The 26,435-nt window shown below is 38.3% G+C and overlaps 1 protein-coding gene across 1 annotated transcript in view; it reads right to left on the bottom strand.

Annotated features, from left to right (window-relative positions):
• fat1a (FAT atypical cadherin 1a) overlaps positions 1 to 26,435 on the bottom strand; it is a 99,339-nt gene that overhangs the window by 50,508 nt on the left and 22,396 nt on the right. The window contains 2 exon segments of the mRNA XM_055158265.1: positions 839 to 1,168; positions 7,775 to 7,836. Coding sequence (XP_055014240.1) covers positions 839 to 1,168; positions 7,775 to 7,836 — 392 coding nt within the window.

Here is a 26,435-nt window from a genome sequence, read left to right as displayed (position 1 = left end):
GCACCTTTTGTGATCCTGTCTTTTATAAGGGCTATGCAGAAAAATGATCCCCTTCCAAAAACGGATAAATATCCAGTTTCATTAATGGTGTATCACAGAACATAGCATTCTGACAGCCAATTTAGCCAATGAACTGGAGGTAAATACACAGGTGCAGTGGTGACAGATCTGATTCATTTTCACACATAGCACATTATTTTCTAATAACCCTCCAACAGTTCTGTGAATACAAAGTGCTGCTCAGTTTGACACTTTCTTAATGGTGCTGCAGTGACAAATGACTGAGCTGCTTACTGTAAATTCTGACAGAATAACAATAAGCGTCTAATTAAATACTATATACCAGTGCATAAAACAGTCATTGAGTATTTTTCTTTATGTGTTAAGCGAATGTAATGTATGCAGATGGATTGGTTACTGAACAACCACATTACAGCATATAGTGGGAATTAATGGAAGTAGTGAAAGAAGGAATGGTGATGAAATTATTTAGCTAAAAAATGTTCTATGGAATGGCATTAAACAAATTTATCTCCAAGGACAAGCAATTACTGTGACCAGACCAGGTTATATGTCAGATCTGTGGATTTGCAGGGTATTTTTGTGCAGGCAGCATATCTCCACCAGAAATACACCATTAAATAACCCTAGTTTAGTAGGCTACTTGATTAAACTGAGTTAGGGAACATCAAAAACATTGAAAATATTATATATTATAGAACATAATTTATATGTATTTTATAAGTTCTTTGTATTTTTGTTATTTCTCTGCTCCCAAAATTGTATCCGAATGAGAACTACAGATAGACATGCAACATAAATACAAAATACTACGCACGGTTAGTATGTCATATTCTCCAGCTGAGGAAAACTTCTTGGATGACACCAGGCCAGTCTTGGGTTCAATGAAGAACTTCCCATGCTCATCTCCCTCCTCGATGCTGTAGGAGATCTCTGCATTTGACCCGTCGTCTCGGTCTGACGCGATGACCCGGTACACTGGGTCCCTCTTCATGGCACGCTCCTTTTCCGGACGTTCCCGCTCTGGAAGCTTTATCTTGTAGATCTTCTCCAGAAACAGTGGTCTATTGTCATTCTCATCCAGGACTTTGACAATGATGCGGACAGTGGTGGATTTGGGTGGGACGCCATGGTCGGTGACGGTAACCTGGAGACAAAATAATATTGTAAAAGTTTGAATAAACGCAAAACAGCAAAGCATTTGCCCTAAATTAAGTTAAATTTACCCCTCCATACTGTACAAGTAATACATTTAAGTTTAAAAAATGTTTAATAGTAAGATAAATGTATAATTAAAGGTACATTTTCAGGGGAACCATCTACTCCCTACAGATCTGTGGAGAGGAGACCCTCACTTATGGTAAGAATTGATGTTTTTGAGCAAAATAAACACCAATGGAAAAAATTCTAAATCGATATCGCCATACTGACCTGGAACTTTCTAAGCAAAGCTCCATGCAGATAAAAAACTGCCATACACTCTATGAAAGGTTATGCCACACCTTAGTATTCACTTAATACATCTATGTGTTTCTTTGTGCAGCAATACCAGAAGTAACCACATGGACCAAAACGTAACTTGCGCTCTCTAAGTGAAAATACACTTTTTTTTGTGTGTTTGTCAGTCATGGTGACCAAAACATGAACCAGCCTTATTACATCCGTGCACATAGCCTGCTGTGATCATGAAAACAGCAGCTTGTGTATCTGTTAGCCAAGTAACATTCGGGCGCTAATTATTTTTAATTAGCAGCATTTTCTATTGTGCTGGTGCCAGCTGCAAACACTGTCGCTCTGTGTCAAAATGGTGAACAAAGGTCTGCTATTAAACATGAAATATGAGGTTTACTTGATAATAATTTCAGTTAAAACAATCTTGCATTTGCATATTAGCTTTCAGTTTAGATTGTGATATTAAAATGTACAATGCCAGTGTGCTTTTATTGTAATTTTCATTCATTAAAAATCTTCATTTACTTAAACATTCTGATTTTTTTATGAATACAAATAAGGGGCTATGGGCTATAAAAGCTAAACTCATTTAAATCCACATTTTATTAATGTTGAAGATTTGATTTTCAAAATTGCTATGCAAATATATATTTTAATGTTTTCATAAATGATTAAGTACCTTTTCAATACACTAAGCGTTTATGATTTTTTATTTATTTATTTTTTGCTATGCTAATATTGCTTTTAACGTGTGCAAATTATCCTTTACCAAACTTAATTTCTAAGTAATATTTTTCTTTTCAAATGCAAATGAACGCTCAACTGTCATTTATAATTATATTTTTTCAGTTGATTTTGTAATTTATGAACTTCCTATGCTAATATTCTTTTTAAAGTGTACACATGATGCCATCGCTCTCTCAACCTTTACCAAACTCAATTTCCATCTAAAAACTCTTTAGAGGATAGGATGCCGTTAATTTTTTTTCTTCCTTCTATTTTTTTATTACTAACAAGTAAAGCGCTGCATAAGTGGTACAGTCATTTCAAACCATCTGCTAAGTGCTTCTCTACAACAGTCAGGAGCCCAGGACGTGGCACACACCATTTGGTCGCATCGTTTCAATCACCAAAGTAATGTGTTTTTGTTTTCCGCACTGAGTTTGCAGCTGTCCAGGCTATTCAAAACCTCAGAATTAATTAAACAGGATGACACGAAGCCCGGCGTGAATATCCCTCAATGAGACGACATATTGGTGCCCGTCCCGCTGTCTCTAATGAAGGCTGCGCTAGCTTTGGTCTTGCATATAATAGCCAAGGTCCCATATCATTTAACACGCCCCATAGGCAGTAAGCTAATAACTGCAGATAATTAAAAATGCAATTCCTGGGAGTATCTGTTGCAGTTACACCACTTGTTTTAGCTCCCAAATCTATCCATCATCACATTTGGAACTCTGACTTAGTTTTTTTTACAATTAAAACTCCACTTCAACTCCAGAGGGATGTATTGGGGCAGCATGAGAAGTTGTCCGCAAAAATGAGACAATCTGTGGCTTTACAATCATGCATCACTCCATCTGTCTTAACAGCCGTAGTGGTTTGATTACGTTATATTGTGATGTTAATAGCTGTAAGAGTTAATTGTCATCTAGTAGCTTTTTGGAAAATCTATGACTGTTTCTGATTCTTTTAGCAAAATCTCAGCAAACTCTTTTGGGCTGGGACTGCCTAATGCCGTCTCAGACTAGAAATCAAGCAAAATTTTATTTATGAGAAAATAAATGATAAAGCAACTGTAATAGTGATACTTAAGATGTACCATTTAGTAGTGCACAGCCTTTTTCCTCACAATAAAGTATTTTGAGTTTTCCTATTTTCTAAAGGCAACTGTACTACAGCTGCCCTAAACCAAGGTCTCTGCTGAAAAAAGCTGCTGAAAAATAAATCAATTTCAATGATACTGAAATGCATTTGAACTTGATTTCCAAGAAGAAGAAAAAAAAAACATTACGAATGTAGTGTACATACTACCAATAATATGCCAGTAGCATCTAAAGCAACCAAAAGCGATGCCAACATGCTGTTTGATAGTTTACACTTACTCTATCATCAAACACAGTGTCTTCCAATCCATCCTGCCATGGGGTATCTAATGAAAGGGCCACATCTGCCACTTGCTAGTACATACTTTCAGAGCTAGACAGACTACGAAGTGAGCGTACATTTTGTTTGCTTTCAGTATTTCAAAGAGTTTCTAGAAGCTCAGGTTCCATGATAGCTGTTTACACGCTGCTAAGTTTAAACATAGCAACACAACACTTGGCCCAATGTGCTTCGCAGATGGATCATATGCATGCGGTAATCACTCTTTAATTACAAAGGCATGATTACAGTGCATATACAAGTTATTTTTCTATTGATGTTTATTGCACACATGACACTTTTTAAGTAAGTAAAACACGTCCAGATGCCTGCTTTGGGGTACAGTTTGTGCATCAATAAAATTCTATATACAGTATACACTACGCTATGAAGCAAAGTGGCGCCGACTAAGGCTAGGATCACATGTGTAAAATGTGCTATTAAGCCTAACACAGCTTTAACTAAATGTCATCAAGTGGTGCGTTTAAAGTAAATATAGACTGTAGTAGCACCCTAAAAGCTTGTAATGTATTTCAACAGCACCATTTGGTATCTGATTGAAGTAATAATTAGCCACATTCAAGTAGCCAAATATTCAAAGGTTGGATATGTTTATACGACTGCGCAAGGCCAAACTAATCGCCGGCGTGCCAAGAGCTGGGAGAGGTGCCAGCCACCAGATGTGATGGTTCTATTGACTTCTCCTTTGCTGTGGTAATGATCTCTTTACAGTCCCAGAGCAGGCTCCTGAGCATGTCCTGGCATGTCCCTCCATTGCTATTTACCCACCCCCTTCTTCCTGTGCTCTGCCTCTCATCATGCCGTTAGGGCTCACAGTCCGACTACCACCAGAGCAGCTCGGGTTCTTCTCACATTCCCCCGCTGTCTGTCGTTCACACAGGCACACGACTTGCCCTGCCCCCACTCTGCCCCCACCCTGCCCCCACTCTTCTGAGCTGCCGGCCTCCTGGGCTTACACCCTCCTCCTCTTTTTTGGCATTTGGAGCAAACAATGCTGACACAGTCCCTCACCCTAATTGATCCACATGTTTCACAAGGCCTCACATGTTTATGTGCTTCCTCTGTTCTACAAGACACTTGCACAAAATGGTAAGAAGTGCAAACAAGAGGCAAGAGCTGATCCCAATGAATCAATACGCCTTTACCAGGACTGTGTTAAGCCCAGGAGGCACCAATCCTCCATCCACCACCTACGAAGGACGCAAAGCGACCCAGTGTCAACCTGCATCCTTGGAACCAAAATCCAAACATGACAGAGCGGGATCAGCTGAGGGGATCTGAGCCTGCAAGGAAACCTCCATGAGGGAAAAAAAACATTATTTTTTTTATTGTAAAAGAGCTGCTCTATTCCCCATTGTTCAACAAGTACAAGATCAAAGGCGGTCTTTAGGACTTATGTTGTACCAAATATAGATAGGAGAGGACAGAGGACTGTCTTGTCCTTAAAAATACACACAATTTGGAATCTTAAAAGAGACAGAATGTTGCATTTCCCATTGAATTGTGTTTTCTTTCATGATGATGTGCTGCAGTCTGTTCCTTGGAAGCTCATGACATCATCATCACAGAACTCAAAAATCAATAAATTCACAATAGTTGTCAGACCATTTTGTTCAAATAACTGATTAATAAATCCATTCTCTGTATGTTGGTATTCTTAAAGGCACCCAGTGTAGGTATGACTGAGGAGGCTAAACTGTGGGTTTTTAAGGTTTTGGACAGCACACAGATGTGATGACCAATATAAAAGGCTTCCTGCTGGATTCCAAATAACCACCGAGCAGCACTCACCATCTCCTCAGGTTTCCATGGAGATGCTCTTCTTTGTAGACTACACAAACTTTCTTCCTATTTGGGTCAAAAGTGACTTAATTTGACCTTCCCTTCAGGCTGGACAGAATGACCCAAAACAATATTGTGATTAATTGAACATTTAATCTTGTTAGCAGTTAATAAAGCAAAGTGCAGTTCCCATTTTCCGTTCATGTTCTCTTTTCCCCTTTTTTATGGTAATTTATCAAACTACTGAGTCAATTGTGTTTGTTTTTATTATCTTTTCAAATGTACTTCTAATTATTATTCTCACAGCACTGTTTCTACTGTTTATACTAATAAACCTGTGTAGCCTTATTTTTTCAATGTTTTTGTACTTAATCTAGAAGATCTAAAACATGAAAAACAGAAGTGGTTAATTTGAAACAGTTTGCAGTGGTCCAAAGTAATTCTTTTTATGAACGCTTTTCACAACATTCAGAGACCAAAGTGGAGTTTTGCAGTAATGCAATGCTGACATCTACTACCATGCTAACTGTGCGTTTCCTGATTCCTGACAATAAAACACTTTTTAATTAGGTGCAGACACCACCAGTTTATTTTGACTGGAAGAGCTTCTTATACAATATAGACTAGGGCAGTACTTTTTTTAAAAACTTTTTTACACACTATATCATCTGTGGAGTTTTTTTTCTTTTTTCTCATGGACTATTAGAAAACTTCACATAGTAAAGCTGTCATCATTAAAACGGGACTGTGGATTTCAGATTAGCATTATGGGTCCCACATTTACTGCCTTGTGCTTCATTTCTAAATCTATTTAATTATAAAATGTCTGGAGGCTGTGACAAATACACCACATTCATGAGCTTTGTCTAGGCTTTCACAGACACTAAGGCTTTGAATTAGACTCCCACCTTGCAATTGCACAGCTTTTAACCACATGTTCAAAGTAGCAATTGAGCATCTACAGCCAGCAGCTAAAGAGGGCTGTCTGGGAACCTTCACTTCTCATCAGCGGAGTCTTGGTGGGATCCGCAATCTTTTTGGGGAGTCCATTTCCCGAGACTTAACTGGGCATTATTGGCGGTGGTCTACACGCTTTGAAATGTCAAAAGGACTACTATCGAACACAGTACGGATGAAAGGGAATGGTAAAGGTAACAAAAGTACAGCAGTGTTAGAAATACAGCAGGACTTGATTTTGAAATAGGAAAGACAAATTTTGCTCAAATACATGGAAAATAAAGTATGCTAAAAAGCTGTGAGCTCTTAGCAATACATTCTGCAGAGAGAAGGCAATTTGAACAGTGAAATGTTCAAATTCAGTATGTATAGCTTTTCTGCTTAGGCTTAGATAAACTCAAACAGAAGCTCACACACCACAATATACTATAATAACAAAGAGCAAAAATATAAATAAAAATAATAATAAAGAGACTGCTGTCAAATATAGCATAATTATATAACTGTATATGGAAGAGTAATAATATAGAAGTACAGTAATACAAATATATAAATAGTAACATATTCTGTCTACATTACTATTATTGCTATTCTCTGGACAATAGCGACAAACCAACCAGCACCAGCTAACCATGTGTGCTCCAAGTTGATAATACCCATTGTTCGGATGTTCTCATTTTATCCATTGAAATACAGCACAATACACAATCCCCCTATGAAATATGAGACCTATCTGGCACCATATGTAACAACATTCACCGCCTCCTCCCGATGATCACTCAATTGCGCAAACGCTCACAATAATTAAAAGGCATCCAATCTGCTCCCTGTCAGCACCGGAAGCACAATTAAAAGAGCCATTATCAGCCTTGGCCTTGTGGTAGAACGCCAGGAAAAGGGAGGGAAGAAGGGAGGGGAGAAGAGAAGAGAATCGCCAGAGACCAGAGCTCAATTAAAAGCCACAAGTTTAGACATTGGCCCGATGCTTGACAGCCGCTTCCTGTCCCGGCTTGCTCCTTCTAAGAGCTGGAACAGTGGGAAAGAACAAAGAGGCAAGTCACCGGGATCTCCCACACACACCTCCCACCCGTGTCCGCCTCCCCTCACCCCTCCCCTTCAGGAAATCAATACAAGCAGAAAACTGTCCTCTCCTGTGCACACGGCTACACTTGTTTTCGTTGGCGATCCCTGGCCCAGGTCCAATAACGGTTGAAGGATCAGAGGAAAAAAAGAGAGTTTTTTTTTTTTTTTTTTACTCAGGAAGTGCTCGGATGGCTGACCTTGGGTTGGAACAGGTTTGAACTGCTTGGTTTTTGGCACAAAGTAAAGGCACTCACGTTGAGCCACGCAGTTTTTCTGAGGTCAGATTCTCGAGAAAAAAAAAAAAGAAGTTTACCTCAAGAATGTGCTCGTCCTGTTGCTCTCGGTCCAGTCTTCTGGAAGTAGTAGTGACCAGACCTGAAAGACAAAACAAAACTGGCATCAAATCTCACGTTTTAAGGAGTACTTTTATTACTGAAGTAAAATGAAATTTACTCAACTGCTTTAGTTTTTTTTTCACAATTGTGATTTGTCTCTAAACAGGACTATTAAAATTTAAATAAGATATCGAGAGATAGATTTTTTGGACAAAGATTTTTAGAGTGAATAAGTGTGAATAAGTTTGAAGTTCACTTCAAGCAGATTTGCATGCTCTGCAGTCAGAGTATGAGTAATTACCTTCAGGAAGAAGGTTCAGAGACCTATGATGTTGCATGAACAGAATTAAGAACTCCTTTGTGCTGTTGTCTATTAGACTACCTGAATATGAATAGGTAACAGTTGATCCTGCATTCTGCGCTTTATTGTGGACTGATGAATTGGAACTTCTGGTGTATTCTGTATTCATAGACTATCTTTTTATCTGTTGCACAGCACTGATGGAAGCATGTGTGGATATCAGACAAATTTCCCACTTGTGGGACAATAAAGTTAATCTTGATCTTGATCGCATGCATTATAAAAGTTTATAGAGGCCTAAACTATGGGATTAACAGGTTTATAAAAGACCTATACAGCCAAGTTATTTTCTTGTCTCCTGGGGACATTTTATTCAGTAACTGAAGTCCTTGCAATTTTCTTAAAATTGAAATTCCAATTTATTTGATTGCTATTATTCTTTTTAATGAGCATTTTAGAATATTGGGTGCACAACATTTTACAGTTTATTTCACATTTATTTGCCATCATCTTTTAACAATTAGGAATGAACTAATTGATTTTCTCACACATACTGTATCTACACAAAAATCTTATACTTAAATCTTAAAAATCCTCAATAACTTTGTGTGCAGTCTAGAACAATTATAACATCAAAGTTCAAACGCCTGTATTTGGAAACCCGCCCACGCTCAAACAAAAGAACCCATGGAAACATATGTGATTAATGGGACCTCCACCCCTTTCCCTTTGCCCCATGACCTAATCTGAATTCCCCCGCTTATCTCATCAGTTACCTATGAGCAAGCACGAGCACCTGGAAAAGTACTCTTTCTGCTTTTGGAGTTAGCAGACAGACAACAGAGGGCTTAATGCATGTGGAATGTGACAGGGCAGTGCAAATGAAGTCCTGGACTATAGAACTGACCTCCACACCGAACTTTCACTTCTGACACAGGCTCAAGAAAAACAACCATTACAGTACATTAGCCCTGAGCAGAGTTATAGAGAATATAACTCCATTTTATAAGCAATTCTTCTGCACATGCTTAAAATAAGAACAAAACGCCAAAAATATTTTTCTGAATCTGAAGAAAAATCCCCAATATAACTGCAATACAGAGAAATTGCAATTCGATTTTTTTAAAGATGCTGATGGAACTTTTTGGTTGGGGGTTCATCACCTGCTTGTTTCTATGGATTTATCACTGCTCTGCCTGTAATGTTCCACAATATTAAAACTACACAGTTCTTTCTTACATTTATTCAATTACAGGTGGTTTTATTGTGCAAAATACCAAGAAAAAAATGGGGTTGTGTGTCCACACACCTAACCTGTAATTTGATCTGGTTAGGTCTCCATGAAGAAACTTTTAATACCATATTGTGAAGTATTCCAGACAAAGCAGTAGCGTCTCCATGGAGAACCAGAAAAGTTACACAATGCACCTTTAACAATAATCATGCAGCCCTAATTCAGATCTTGTGGAATGGCGCTATCATGGCATTTACTTGATGGTATAATAATCTAAGGAGGTGCCATGGTGCCTCAAGTGCAATAATTACTGTCTTATTTCAAATGATTAAGAGTCCACAAGTAGTCTATAATGACAGTAATTCTTCAAATTTACTGCATTGGAACAGAGCAAAGGATAAAGATGCAGTTTCTTTGACTTTTCATTCGTTCTGCAACAACAAAACAAAGCTCAAGGTGCCAAGTTTCAGCTCAATTCCTGCAATTCTAAAATCTAATCACATCACATTTCCTTTCTTCTAATGGTGTTGTGGCCTTAAGGATTGGAAAGAATGATGATGAAGATGGTTATAGAGCTACTCGCAGACTGCACACAAGTAAGAAAATGTTCCATGTCATTTAACTTTTTCTGATGGCTTTGCGGAAAGTAGCTGTGCATTGTCCGTAGAAAAACATCAAGTGACAAACTAAGCCAAACAAAAAAGAACTAAAACCTAATTAAAAATACATTTGACACTTACAATTATAAGAAACCACATGGGTCTATTGGCTCTCCTGGATAAATGTGTTATTAAATTTACTGGGTAGAGAAAATTTGCTACTTGCTTTATGGCCACAGGCAGTTATTACCGGGAACACCTACATGAGTCACGCACTTCTCTATTAAAGTCAACATATTTGTCTTATTTCCTAATGATTCTAAAGCTTGATCGCGTGTTGTTGCTATCAAGAGTAATCCGATAGCCAGAAGCAATGCAACCTATTTTTCAATTAAGTGTCCAGCCTTAATCGATTTGGGAGAAACTGCTTATCTAGTTTTCTTCTGACGCAGCCAAGACACACTGCTGACTACTGACTCTTTTTGAGCTCTATCATTAGCTTTAAAGGTGCACTGTGTAACTTTCTTTTGGTGGAGGGCCCGCTATCTGCTAATCTCCATGGAGATGTTTTTGCTTTGCCTGCAATGATCTACAATATGGCATTACACTTAGCTAACTCCATGGAAACAAGTTAATGCCAGCAGGTCATGTTACGGGTCAGATCTGAGGAGTTGTGACTTCACTCACAGTAAGAAGAATTCAACAGCTTTAGCAAGTTAAACACATCTAATTGAATAAATAAATTAATGTAACATGTAACATTCCACAGCAAAGCAACTATGTCTTCATGAACACAAGTAAATAATGAATCTCACATCCCAAAGTTGTACTGTGCAGTAGAATCGTTGATGGTTCATATGACATAATTCACAATGAAGACTTCAGACTTTATAAACCCAGACTACGGCTGAAAGATTTGAGAAAAATATCTCATGAGTGATTTTCTGAGAAGAATTGCAATAGAGTTGTGTCTTATGTTTTATTAATAGGATTCTGCTCAAAGTTCACATTTAAATGCATCCAGAAGACTCAAATTTTAACTGACAAACTAATGCAAGAATTGTATTTCAGAACATATTTGTACAGCTCTAAACTACAGGGTTAGCAGTTTTTATGCAGACCAAAACTGGATATTTTGTTGTTTATAGAGGTAATTATGCTTAAAAAATTGCAGCCTTTGCAATTTGCGATATGCTATTTACATCCATTCAACTTGCAATTTCAATGTGACTGCGATTAATCATGCAGCCCTAACCCAGACTTCAACACTGGTAAAAAATACAACAAAGCTCCCATCTTGAGTTACTGCCCGGTCCAATATTCCATCAGCTGCACAAACAAGACAAGACAAGCGGGGGGACAGCGGCTAGCGTTTTGCTGTATGTACGTGCTATATGTGACTTTGCCTTCTCACTCCCACTGTAATTGCTACTTAGCTGAGACGCTGAGTGTAGTGTAGACATGCCAAGTTCAACCGCACCAGAGCTGTCTGCCTGCCACACTGCGTCTGATTAACATAAAGCTAAGGATTTCCGAAACCCCAAAGCCATCAGTGGCACATACACATGGCTGCAGCCCGGGAATAGCAGGCCACAACTTAGGCTCCTGAAATAGTCGGTCCTCAGCACTGCAATTGAGGCGAGGCAGCGAATGGGAGATTTTGCAGCCGGCCCTTAAAACCCCCTTTATATGTGCTACTTCTTAAGGCTTTATTTAATCTTCACAGCGAGCGGCCTGAGATATGGATACTGATGCTCAGAAGGATACCGCCAAAGAACAATCGCCTCATATCTGGGCCCTGACATTTTCAAAGGTACAACGGAAGCTGTTCAATTTCGCGCAGAGGTGTAAAAAAAAGGAGAAAAAAGAACCCGGCTGTTGGGTGTAAAGCCTTGCCAGAGATGATTTCCAAGCACCTTTCCAATATATTCTTTTTCATCACTCTCTTCTGATACTAAAACTTTGAAAATAAAATGAAAGAGACCAAAACTGTAGAATAGTAGAGACAAGATGCAAACAGAAAGTTAAAAGGTGTCAAATATATATACATATATGTATATATTTTTTTTTCTAAAGAATTAATGGTGTATTAACTATTGTTTAAATATTTAACTGGATTATATAAAGATCTCGAATGAGGAGTTTCTAGACATATACTAGTATAAGTCTTAATTTGAACACTACACTCACACGAAAATCAAACCAGAAAGTACACAATTGCACTCAAAAAAAGTGTCTACCATCTATCTTTCTAGATCTAGTCTATCTACCATCATGCTGATAATGGCCAAGCCTTTAATGTCGTTTCCAAATGCTTCTCTCTCAGTTGCCAGCAGGGGGTATCAGACATTTAATCAAAGTGCTTTCTGCAACTGTGGAACAACAAAATGGGTGCCTATAGTGTGTCACTATTTAATACACTAGTGTTCATGAAAACACTGTACCTCAATTCTAGACTATTGGATGTGTCAGAATTACAAATGCCAGCGTAATAAATATCTATATTTAACATTATGATGTGATCAAAAAGACTATGGATGATTCTGCCTTGTATATCATGCTCTGGTCCATGTTGAGGGGAAGTAGCTACCTATCACTGGCCACGGGAGAGTTTAAACCCATTATCATACATCAACCTCATCCCAGCTAACACACTTGAAAAATTTGCTCGCATGCTCTATTATGATGAGTCACGATAGAATTATTAACCGGGATGATAATAACTCCAGTCTCCAGCTGTGTAATGCTTCCACTGCTGACAGAGAAGTAGACGCTATCATAAAGTTGTTTGATTATGGCCGCGTTGGTGTTTGCAACTGCTCTATAATGGCAAAAAATGTTAATGACAACCAAAATAGTCCGATATTTCTTCTTCCACTACAATCAGGCAGCCAGAGCTCAGTGTCATTTAATCAGCTCCATCCAAACAAGGCACAGCATGGGAGCTAACATTTGCATGAGCTGGCCTTTCGCACAGGCCCACACTGGGAATTTAAATTTAGGACTGGTAATGCCATGCACACACTGAAAGAGAAATTGACTCCGTGCCAGAAACAAAAGTGAAGCAAGAAAGCTATTTGTTTAGCAGTAAAAAAATAGGCAGTTTCAGTGTTTATCTACATCTTTCTGCTAATCGGCCTAAATATGGCAAAAGAAATTGGCTCTATAGTGATGTTGTCATTTTGGTATTTAAACATAAGAATGTACTGCACAAAGTAATAGTAGTTTCTTACTATGTGATCCTAGTTCTGATATAGATTTTAAAAATATTCAGGAAACATCAAATCTGTCCTTTTTATGATTTTACTTCAGTTTCTGTAGTCTTCGTTAAGGCATATACAGCAGCAGCAGTTGTAACTACTAACAAAATCAAGTTCCATTATTTTTCGTGTAGACAGATCTTGGCAAAATAACTCCAAGTTGTTTTTCAAGTGGACAAAAGTTTTAAGAGTGAAAATGCTCTGGCTCAGTATGCAAGTTCTGAGCTGTATGTTGCTAGGATTTACAGGAATGATTATGCAAAACATGACTCAGGTATACAATGTGACAGTCAACATCTTATACCTGAGTCATTAACCGTATTTTTCAGACTATAAATCGCTCCAGAGTATAAGTCGCACCAAAAAGTGTAACCAAGAAGAAAACTCATATATAAGTCGCACTAGACTATAAGTTGCACTTTTTGGGGGAAATATATTTTATAAAATCAGAGACCAAGAACTGACATTTTATCAAGTTACAGTAATAACAATAGAAAACAGAATAACAGACTGTTAACGTAACATATGAACAGTTATTCAAATAACTATATCATAAACAACAGAACAGAACAAGTTTACCAAACTCTCCATCTCACTCCAAATCACTAAATCCATTGAATTCTTCATACTCAGTGTCATTTCTGAGCAACTCCGTGACTTCCGGAGGTAAACAGAGCGTCACTTCCTCTTCTGTGTAGCTGTCGTCAGACTCAGCATCAGTTCCAATTAGAATTATTCCAGCCTTTCTGAATCCCGACAGGATGGTTTCGGTTGTCACTGAAGTCCAGGCTTTGTCGATCCATCCAATGAGTTCCAGGAAAGTTGCATGGTGCACCCTCCCGGTTACCAAGCGATGTGAAGCTGTCTTCTCCATCCCTGCTTTCCGCCAGTCCCTCACAAGTTTCTCGCTCACTCCAAATTTTCTTTCTGCTGCTTGATTACCATTTTCGGCTGCATAATTCACTACTTGCAGCAAGACAGATGCTCTTTTTGCAGGAGCCATGCGCAGTAGGGCACGAAGCGACAGTGTTACAGAAGTAATAGGAGTAGATACTAGCACACAAGCCTAGAGAGCCCTCTCGCAGCTGTCATTATGAACATTTTAAAGTTGCACCGGAGTATAAGTCGCAGGACCACCCAAACCATGAGAAATACCACGACTTATAGTCAGAGAAATACAGTAGTCATATTTACTTAGGATAGTTAAATGGACTTAACCATAACAGATATTAATTTGATTGCTTGAAATTTACGTACATCTAAACTTACACTACATAAAAAGCATGAAACCCCTCCATACCCCTGATAATGCATTGATAAAATGTGCTTAAATATATTTACTTGAGGGCATAACTGTCTGTCTGCACAAAACAATCAATAAATATCCTATTAGCAGAATTTTAATTGATGCTGGAACCCCCAACATGCTCTATTTATGCACTATTTACACTTCCTAAACAAGCCAAAATATTGCACAACAAGTCGGAATATCCAGACTGGCTTGCACCGCGGGCAATGCTTGAACCAACGACCTTTTCATAGCAGGGTGCCTACATCTCCTGCCAAACTGCGCAACATGAAACGCATCGCAAATACAAAACGCTTCAATTATAAAGCACATTTTTCACTGCATCATTCGCACAGTCATACGGCAAGTGGGTGTACTGACAGATTTGGCGTATCTTGGCTGTCTTGACTAAACTTTTTTTTTTCTTTTTGAAGCCACAAATTCAGCTTTTCTCTCTCAAACTTTTAAAAGATTCTTCTGTTCTTGGAGATGCATAGATGTGCACTGGCGGTTATCTGACGGTTAGTAGTGTAAGCTTGATGTGCAGTTTGGTGGATTGAAAAGGATGTGATTTGCCTGCATTCCATTTTTGTCAGAGGAGATGCCAGGTTGCTGCCAGATCTCTGACCATGGGACTAGCCGCCTACGCTAATATCGAGTGGTGATATCTGTGTGAGAAAAATAACTCACAAAACACCCTGGGCAAAGAATATCCAAATGTATCCAAAACTCAAGCAAAGTAGTGATTTGTAATACTGTTTAAGAGGAGCTTTGATCATTATTGTTTAGCCTTGGTGTGCATTCCATAGTAGGATTCTCTTGAATAAAAATCTGATCACGGTAGTAGGCTAAAGGGCTTGAAAGGTAACATCTTCATCAAACATACTTTCAAACTCTTTTTATTCGGTATTTTGTTTTGCATGGACAGTAGTCAAACAGCTGCCCATAATATCACCGTAATATAATTTAGGGTGTGATTTTTGTGTCTAACTCCTGCACCTGTTTTGTCATAAAAAGACCTGAAACTCATTGCAGTGAATAATTAGGATACTGGGAATACATAAGTGAAGTTAAGAATAAGTTATCTCCTAACTTCAAGTTGCAGTATAAAACTTCTGAGGTGGAGGGTATGGCATTAAACATATTTGCCAATGGTGTTTTATAGGTGTTTTATAGCTCAAAAATAACCTGAAAAGCACAAATTACTATGTTTGGGCTTGTTTCTCCATAGATCTGACCATTAACTTGTCTCCATTGTGAGAACCAAGTTTATTTCCATCGTGTGAAATACTCCACCAGAAAAGTTGCACAGTGCACCTTTAAGATATATGTTAAGTTACCTTATTTTACTGTCTTAAAAACATGAAAAGCAGAATTTAATTAAATAGTTTGCAGTGCCCCTGAATGTCAACATTATTAGTAAAGCTAAAGACTAGCATGCTAAAGCGCACTCCTGCTTATCTGACAACAAAATGCTTTCTAATTAGATCCTGACAGCGCAGTGGACTTATGCTGACCTCAAGAGCTGCTCCTATAAAATATCTGCACTGGGTGAAGACAAATCATGTGCACATACAAGGGAAAAATTGAGTACAGGATCTTGTGCCCCTCCACGGCATGTATCCAACAAAATCATTCTCAAACCGAGTGCATTTTTTCAGCGACTTTTTATGTTCTGCCTATTCCACTTACACGCACACACACAGAAGCCATCCCCAGGCGTGGGCTGAGCTGGGCCCATAGTAATTATAGCCAAGCGTTTTGAGAGGCTGAGAAAAACAACAGCAAAAAGCAACAGTGGCACTCTCAAATCACGTCCCAGAGTGGTCGAATGCAAAATTGTCGAACTCAGAAATGCAGAGACCTGATGGGAGCTGTTGACCTGCATTGCCTTGGTTTTCTTCGCCTTTGTGGTGTGATTAGCTGTACAGAGAATAACACGCATACTGTATTTACGTGATACACATTTAGCTGTGACTCCAGACAATGTGGAATGTAGTGGGTGTCGGCGTCAGCGAAAGCACTATGGCAGTTTCAAAGTGCTCGGGGTTCTGAAGACTGGAAGTAGTTGAGTGGCGCTCTTGTTTGGAGAGTTATTTGAAGATTGGTGGATGGGTGATGAGGAAGTGTTTGGTGGTGGGGGATTTCATGAGTAATCTACCATTTAATTTTCCATGTAGTTGAGCCAAATCTGTCTTCCCCAGAACACACAATGTAAAAACATGCTGTGTGCTGAATGTATCTAATTATAAAGTGTTTTTTTTTTTTTTTTGGCCAAGTATCAGGACGTTCGTTGTTAGCATTACTGTGATGGCAAAGTCTGGTCTCTGAAAGTTGTGAAAAGCACTTATAAACTCATATGTATTGAGTATGCAATATTCAACTTTTTTTTCTGGTAAAAATCTGAAATTGATTAAAGCAATAACAACTAAAAATACCTATTTTGGTAGGATTACATTTTCATTTTAGTGGAACTGAACGTCTAAACTCCACACACAATCACATTTCAAATAGAAGTACTAAACTGGTCAGCACCTGTGGACTAAAGTAGACACTGAGTGGAGATAAAGGGTGGGGCCTACAAGTACAAGGAACACTGTGATTGATCCAAAAGGTATCCATACTTCAAATTGCGCCCCTACTGTATTAGCCATGTGTGATGTCACCAACTATTTGAATTTGCACTGGAGGAAGCATACACTCCATAGAGACTGAAGAAAACAGTGTGAAAAAACATGGATTCAGTGTTTAGTTCCACTTTAACTGCATTGGAATAAGTTGGTATTCAATGAAAGCATTTGCACATGCTCACTAGGAATTTGTATATATATTTCGGTATGTATATTTTTTTATTGTTTCTCATATTATGCAGACGCCCAAACCCAAAATTTCCCAAGCAAGACAAATAAACAAACTTTCCCTTTGATTTCACTTTAAGTATGGGCACTGTGCTAACTGATACTCCCAAGACAACTTACATGACATGGGTAGCTCAGAATGTAATCCTGTGGGACATTTCAAAATGCGAGTGAAATACGACTCGACCAACATGGGATTTATTTGTCCCTCCCTTTATACCACCACAGTTTAAAAGGATAGCCCGGCAAACCCAATTCGCTTTGTTGTAAATAAATTGCACAATGAAAGGTTTAGAAGCCAACCCCATGCATTTCTATTTGCCGGCATTTGACTCTCATTTTGAACTCTTTGTGGTAGCAAGTCCAAAAGGCATTTCACTGCATTGTTTACGTTGGGATTGAGATATCTCCACACCTCGCAGCTGCAGGGCTTATTGCTCAGTGCACCAGGGGAAGACAGCGATTGCTATTTCTATTGCTTTAGAACAGGTTTGTTTGTGTGTCAGGCATACCACGCCAACAACTACATCCAAGAACTATGGCACTTTGTAGAATACATTTTGTCTCCAAAAGAAAAGGCTTTACAAAGCTCTGCCAGTGATAAAAGGAAGTGATGAGTACGGAATGGTAATTTAAATTATTGATTAAAATACTTTTGGAAGAGCTATTGGGAAAAAAAAATAAACAAAGAAAAATAATAAAATCCAATCTGACTAGCAGCTATCAGCAATTCCATTTAATTTTCTCAATTTTACTGTGTATGTGGGACCACTAGGTGCTCATGTTAAAAAAAAAAAAACATGCAATTTTCAAAACAACTTCATAATATTAAAGCAATTAAGTCTGTAAAAGGATGCTTCAAAAAGTAATAATTGGTTTCTGAATATTGCATGTTTTTAATCAAGTGTCAAGAGTATCATATTTTCAGGACAAAGAAAATACTTTTGTGAAAACTTGGTATTTATGGGTTTCCTGTAAACATGTTACTATGATTTTCTTGAAAAGTATGCAATTGTGGTAAGATTTAACAGGTTATTTCAAACATGTCTAGTGGACGTTTTAAATGTGTTGCAGTGGTCCAATCGTACATGCTTTTTGCAACTTTCAGAGTCCATCACGGTAACGAGAATGTTAATTTGGCACTTCCTGATTATCGGACAATTAGATGCAGACAGTACCCACTTTGAGCCTTAAAAGCTGCTTATACAATATATCTGTATTATATCTGTACTGGGCAAGACAATTTTTGCTCAAATACATGGAAATAATCTGATACAAGTCGTTAAGATAAAATCCAAACCAAACCAGGCAAGCAGCACACATTAGAGTAGATCATTTTGACATATAGCTGGCTGTTACACCAAATCTTCTATTGCTGATATTAAGACAAAGACAAGCTATAACACAAAAGCTATAATGCCTGTCACAACAAGTGTAGAATGTGCCAGTGCATTAAATTTACATGAACAATAGTGTCATTTGGAAGTGCCTAATACGCGGTTCCATTGAGAGGAGACTCTTGGAGGGTTCACTCGAGGAGGTGAGCCGGGCCTAATCACATTTTGATGTGCACCAACAGGAGCGACCTGGTCCATTAAACAGAGCTGTCTGCAGCGCCGCCACATTAACCTCAGGCCAGGAACACTTTAAGTGATAAAAAGTCATTAAATATAAAACAATGTGCACCCTGGGCTGACTGGGTGCTCACATCACAAAGTCATACAGAGTTTTCACTGAGTTTCCAATGAGTTGAAAAGAGGACAGTGATAAAGGCAACCAGGCTAATGGCAGGCATCATAGTTACAGGACAGCACTACTGTATTATTACAATGTATGTAATACTGCATTGATTTTCAACCAGGCATGTCTGTAAAAGGTAATCTCTGTTAGGTTCATTTGCACATGCATTCTATTGAATAATTATAATTTTAGTGTATCCTGAGGTTCTGTTCAGTAACTTGGTAAACTTTAGTAGGCGGTGTGCCGTAAAATCTTTTTAACCAAAAAAGTGTGCTGCAATCCCTCAAAAAGTTGAAAAACACTGTAATAATGTATGTAAAAAAAAAAAAAAAACTACAACATTCCTTTTAATTATACATTTACAAATGGCATGGCCTAATAAAGAATAACCCTCCACCAGAAAAGTTACACAGTCCACCTTCAATAACTTTTTACCGGCCCTTCAATCATTTACATGACAATAGTGGTAGTGAATCTGAATGTAAGTACACAAATCAAGGAAGAACTCAGGCACGATCTGTTTCCTGATATCTCCCAGGAGTACTGTGACCATTGTTTTCCCTCCATACTTGTCAGAAACTAGAGGAAGTTGTTGAAAGTAAAGCTCTTCCTATCTCACTTCCTCTGATAATGGTCGGACCCTCGGTGAACCACTGATAAGCCTGGCACCTGCGAGTTTGTTTTCTCTGCCAAACAAAAGCGGCATCGTCGAAAGTTGTCAAGGCCTGTGGATCATTCACGGCACCTATAGCGGCTTTCGTTTGGTTACCTTTCATGTTGGGAGAGAGAAGAGAATGCACATAAAAACCAGAGGGAGGCTTCCAAACATGCAAAAGCATTACCCAAGGCTAAAGGGGCATGTGCGAACGAAAGGAGTTGGATTAGGGCCAACTTCTAGCACAGCACAATATGAGCTTGTAGCAGCATGCTTTTGTTATGTTTAACCACCTGGTGATGGTGTTAATGGGAATTAGCTTTGTCAAAGATATAGAAAATCAGATATAATTGATGGTAGAACTAGTATTGAAACTAGATATTCATCTGAGCAAGTACTGATATAAAAAAGTCACATTCACAGGACAGAAATGCATTGCTTTAAAGTTATCTTGAGCTGTATAAGAACAAGTATAAGATCACATAGCCTAGTATACTGAGAGATTACACAGATAGAACAGCACATGGTAATATAAAAGAGAATACTATTAGTTATTTTGATTTTGTTTAAGTCTATTTTTGTCTAAAAAGTTACACAGTGTGGCTTTAATAGCTCTTCCCTAATAATAACAGTACCGTAGAAATAATTACTCATAGTAGAAATAATTAGTCATCAGGACGTACATTCTGTATAATTTCTGTCGATGTAGCCTATGTATACCCTAAGTATACCCTTTCAAACTGGCGACACTTTACAATGCATTTACTTCTATAGTGGTGGACTGGCTGAGTTTTAATTGAACATAAAACTTGGTGCCATTTAATTAAGCAAGGACTCTAATCCATTAAGTCCAGCGGAATGAGAATTGAGTGGAGCACATTATTTTTACTTAAGCCAGAAAAGACAATAAACAACCGGAATTGTTAAACCTAAAATACAACTACAATGTTTATCTGTTCAGCCAGTGGCAAAAAAGTGGATTTAGTTGGTTCTAAATGTTGAAAAGGTGTTGGCCACGCTGTGTCTGTTTGCCCATATGACACATTCATGCTGATAAGAAAGTTGTGTTGTGTTCAAAGTCTAATAAGGTATCACATATACGAAACTGAGGGAAAAAAATCACTGAGTTATAAAAAAGTGTCCAGTCTCCCGCAGAAAAGGTGGGCACCTCCAGTCAGTAACCTCACATGAACCAGCACAGAGCCCTGTCAGCTCTTTTAACCAAAAGAAAAATACAACTTGACAGCCAGTGGGCAGAGCGTCTCCTGAGCGAGTATATGGAGAAATTCTTTTGTTCGTTTCATTGTCTTTTAACACTTCAGAGATTATTACCACCACAGTACTCCTCCTCAACTTCCACAATGATGATTGATGAAATAATTAAAACTAAAAGGATGATCATAGATGAATAGTGGGGAATAGAGATAACAAACATTTTGGAGAGCTTGGAGGATCAGTTTCTGCTCTTAAATTTGTACAGCCTGACAGGGTGTTTTTAAGCAAGACACTTAACTGGTGCATCAATATTTGTCCTATACCATTGTTGCCATAGACGCATAACAGCTAAAGTTAATAATGTGCTTAAGTAGGGGTTTGGGACATCCAATAATATACTAAGCTTATCTAATTGGAAGTCAAAGCTATGTACAAGTAAATACTGTTATAATGAAATGCCAGTGTCTTTGAAAAGGTAATCAATCTTCTGTAATTATTAACACTAAAGATACCTATAAAAACAAACACAGACTTTGGCTGGCAGACAAGACAAAGACTTCCTGTGCCCTTATATGTTCATCTCTTCTGGTGCCATAAACTGCAATCACACATCGCATCGGTGTCATCAGTTCCCCAGTCTTCCACCCGCCTCACGGAAAAAAAAGGACTGCACAGTATCTTGTAATCGCACAGGAACAGCAATTTGGGTTCAACAAAATATACTGTCTATTTATAGAAAAATCTTATTGTACCTGTAGTTTTGACTTTTACAAGCAAATACATTAGTTCATCGGTTCAGACTTGACTCTTCTTGCAAATGTTATTGCTCATGGAATTGTTTACAATGTGTACTGTGAATAGAATAACACTTTTAAACATAAATTGAAAATCTAATCACCTGAAGATCACAGCTCTTTTTTGTTTTGTTTTTTTGCATTCCACATCTGATCACATCCGCCTCCACACACAATGCTATATGGGGTTATCTTCAAAAGCATTATTCAAATGCACCCAACTCATATGGTTATAGTAAACATAATTCAAATCCAGCTGACGACCACAATATGCAGCCAATATAACTGCGCCTCATCTTTCTCTTTCTTCTCCAATCCCCTCCGAAAAATGCATGCCTGCACCAAGCCGCTAAGTTCTAAGCTAGCAGATGTCGGGGGTTGCAATAGTGTCGGCAGGAGAGAAGAGCTGGCCTTGCACTTTAATGACAAACTCTAGTCAGAGCACCAGGCCCAAACAGCAGGACTTGTTTACTTGGCAGAAATAAAGTAGGGCTAAGACTTTCATCCTTTGCTTTTTCGACCCAGAGTGGATGGAGAAGAAATGGGGGCGACCAAGAGCCACCCAAGGCGTCAAGCATCATTTTTGCGTTTGAAGCTCATCATAGACTGTACACAGAAGTGGACTGAGGGAGTGCGTTGTTGTCCAAAGCGTTCGGGTGCAACCAAATCAAGCCAGTCCGGGCAAACAGTTATACAGAGTAATCTGCATCCAAGACCCATATTTAGAAATTAGAGCCAAACAGGAGCTAGGTTGTTGAAGGTAAGACTCCCTCCTGCCCACAGGTTTGGAAAGAAGCAATGAACTATGAAACCTGATTGGTCTGTTTTTAATGTTCACATCTTGATTCATGGGTGAAAAAATGCATAGCACACTCGGTTGGCCGATGTCCAAAAGCTTTTTTATTAACAAAATAACGTTTCGGCATAAAAAGCCTTCATCAGATATTTTTCTTGTTTTGGACCACAGCACGCACATCTTGATTCATGAAAATACTGAAATAAAAACACCAGCATCATGCAGCATGGGTTAACACAAACCTCTTAAGACCAAAATGAGAGTTATGCAAAGAGGCGTGATGACTTTTTAATAAGAGTCATGTGGTACCAGACCCTGAAGGAAGCACTTCGCACCCATTGCCCACTTCCTATTTGGAACGTAGCAGCTAGCAGGTTAGCTAAGTCCATTTATACACAGAGTATACAGTACGAACTTGACTTGCTTGGAAGAGCTACACAACTGGCTGATTGTGCCCAATCATGGAAGGGTACAAGGTAGTTAACTTTTTCAAACTACAGAGTTCCAAAAGCCGCACACAAAACATAGCCTTAGCTTCAGTCTTTTCCATTTTCCCCTCCCGCTCCTTCATAAGGCTTTGTAGGGATGCCAAGATGAGGCCCTACGCTTCCAATGTAATTTTGAAATGTGTAATTACAGAGGCTTGCTTGTTGTAAATTTAAACATTTGCGAAAACCTGTAATATGCAGCAAGAAGGACATATTGAGTTGATAAAGTGGAGAGTTATTAAATATATTCGAAATGCCAATGTTGTTTTTACCTCCAAATCAGTTCAATTGAGCGGAGATTATGGGATGCATGTGGGTTGAAGGATCCACAGCTAACCACTTGGATGAGAACATACCAGGACTACTGAAGCTATCTGCAATTACCGCCCTCTCTTAAGTGGTTGTATTTTCGGCCAATCTACTTCTATCTGTCATGAGGGTGTAAAATGCTAATAGGGCAATTCTATTAACATAATATTATTTAACTATGAGATGGAACCATTAATGTATTGATTACCCTGGGTCTGAATTGCAAACTAAAAACAAACAAGAGTGCCAACATGAACCATGCACTTCTTTAGTGACAGTGCAGTTATCTGTGCTGAGCAGGTTTTGCTCAACCATAAAAAGGTTTCTGAGTTTTGTGTTTTACTCCGTTGAAACTGATGTACATTTTCACTATGTACAAGATAAAATGCAAACCTTAAGTTAATAAAAATTATAGGTTATACAACTTTGTATGTAATATGAATGAATCACTGTATAGAGTGATTTTGATAATTAAATTCAATAATAAATGCCTATGGATTAAAATGTATAGTTTTCTAAGTGTGTCCAGTGGAATTAAGTGGCACAAACAACACAAAGGAATGCTAATTAATGTTAATACTTAGTTCTACAAAAAATATCCCTCTTCATAAATCACAGTCTTTACTCATAGCCGCTTTATTTATTTATACATCCCACCGGTCCTCAAAAACAAAGATGAAAAATAAATGTGGAAAAAAAAGAAGAATATTTTAATTAATGATTTACTAACTACTTTGTCCATAGCTTCCTTTGTTAGACCGGCCGAGCAAGTCTCTGGTGCCCAGTGATAAAACTTTGAACATGTTTTGATATGCATGAAAGCTTTTTATGCTTTTGCCTCAGTGTCCTATGGCTCTAGAACTAGTTTCTTACCCCCCTCTGTTCCTTAAACATACATTCAGACACTGCCTATACATTTCACTATGACAGTACTGCTTACATTGACTTTAAAGCTTAACAAACATGCTAATCCTGTGAGTAGGAAACATTTATGCCAAGTATGTAGGGTAAGAAGAAGTCTGTTATGTGCTGTTAGCTTAGAGCCGATATGGACGGGGGGAATGCCACTTAGTCCGAGATCACCTACTTAGTGTAAACATTCCATTCCATTCCATCTTTGGTTATTACAGGGAATTCATATGCCACAAAACACATAGACATTATATGTCCAAACAGAATATTGAGGTTTGTTTTCCATGCCGCTCAAGGTCTGTTTGGGTTGGTGAAAATTATGCATGCTTTTGGGAAGATAACAAAATAGGACCTTGCGAATAGACAAAACACGCTGCCAAAGTATGGTCCTGCGTACCTTAAAGGGCTTTTTTTCCCATGTATCTGAGCAATGTTTGTCTTGTTTAAGCAGCTCGTGGAGTCAAAATATGTCTACTAGATCCAACTAGAGTGTCTTACGTCCAAAAATCAGGAAGTGCACGTTGACATGGTAGTTGTTGTCAGCTTTAACGTGATGGCAAAACTCTCTGTGCACTCAGAAAGTTGTGAAAAGGGCTTGTAAACTGTATAATGTCTAATAGGATGCTAAAAATGTAAGTGAGGAAAAACTGAACCATTGCAATTGTTTAAAAGTACCTAGTTATGTTTTTTCACATATTTCAAACCCTAAACATCAGGTACGTAGCCTTTAAATTACTCCTCTCTTTACAGTTTATTTGTTCTATCTATTCCTGTCCGCTGGGAAGTGCCCGGCATGGGTCTAAGCCTTGTCTGGGGGCCTAAAACATGGGGGATTCCTTATTTGGGCATGAAAATTCGCATTGCCAGTTCTAACTAAAATAACTCACAGTTTGTTGATGGGGCTACCTTGGGAAACGGGACCACACACGTCACTGTCGACAAATTGGAACAACTGCCTTGGCTGCAGCATTCCACATTTGGGTTAAATGAGCGTTAAAAAGGCAGTCTGTAAGCTAGCTAAGTAAAAGTAAGACTGTAAATAGTCTGTTCAAAAGCACTGTTTCTAAAACGTTGAGCTCACAATGAACAAAGTCATTTAGCCAAACAAAAGCGTGGAAATCCTTCAAAAAGATCTGTTAAAAATCTATTTGCTAACTAGATCATAAATGAGGACAGGGATATTTGCAAAACATAACACTATTTTACCGTAAGTCTTATAATGTTTGAGCAAGCAGATTATGTTGCATTCATACTGGCCATTTACTGTAAATACCAGATCAAGGTCAGGGAATCCAAAGGGTTTATGGTGAAACGTTAATGTTTTTGCAGGTATTACTAGGTGCATTAACCTAATTTGGGCCGTAATGATTAATTGGAATAAGCGTTACAAGTATGAAAATAATCTTAATTCCTGGTATTTTGGTCAATATAATCATTATTTTGTGTTATACAAGCTTAATCAATAATACGCTTTTTATACATATTCTCCACCTAGAAGCTTTCAGTCACCAGATTTCAACCTTTATTTGGTTAAAAATGTATTTAAAAATTCAGTGTGCAATACAAAGAATCATTTGACTAGACATCTAAATAAGCAACACTGAATAGTCCACTACAAGCTAGTTGCAGCCCTAAACCTAATACAAGTGCTAGTATAACAAATTGCAGGAAGACCTTGAAAACCTTTTAATATTACATTTTAGCTTTTGCACATCTACAACAAACCTGCCTGATAAGTGTGGTTGTAAATGGAATAAAAGCTTAGTCTGAATCCTGCACCCTGTTTTAGCTAACCTACTTGTCTCATGTACTTCTTTGGGTTCAAAATAACACAATTTTTTCACAGCAGGTGGCGTAAACCTGTCTCATTTTGTATCCAGCGCAAAACTTCCCTGTGCAGTTTACAGGCGGTATCAAACAAAGCGCAGAGTGTCATACAAAATCTGGAACATCACTTTGCACCTATTAAAAATATTTCTCTGGCATTCAACTGAACCGGATCTACACTGACAACTTTAAAGGAACCCAATGAAATATTAATCGCTGCACCATTTTACAGAGTACACGATGAGGATTCACTTTGGAGTGTTAGAGTGGAAGAAGCCCCAGTAGGCCTTTGCCCACACGTACGCTGGTGTTCTTAAAGGTTTAGTACATGAAATGGGAATGCTGACCAATTCTATCAAAAAG

The sequence above is a fragment of the Boleophthalmus pectinirostris genome, unplaced genomic scaffold (genome assembly GCF_026225935.1).
Source record: "Boleophthalmus pectinirostris isolate CB_2022bp ecotype Guang Dong unplaced genomic scaffold, ASM2622593v1 HiC_scaffold_22, whole genome shotgun sequence".
Classification (NCBI taxonomy): domain Eukaryota; kingdom Metazoa; phylum Chordata; class Actinopteri; order Gobiiformes; family Gobiidae; genus Boleophthalmus; species Boleophthalmus pectinirostris.
Note: the sequence above shows the minus strand (reverse complement) of the source record. Positions and strands in the feature narration are given on the sequence as shown.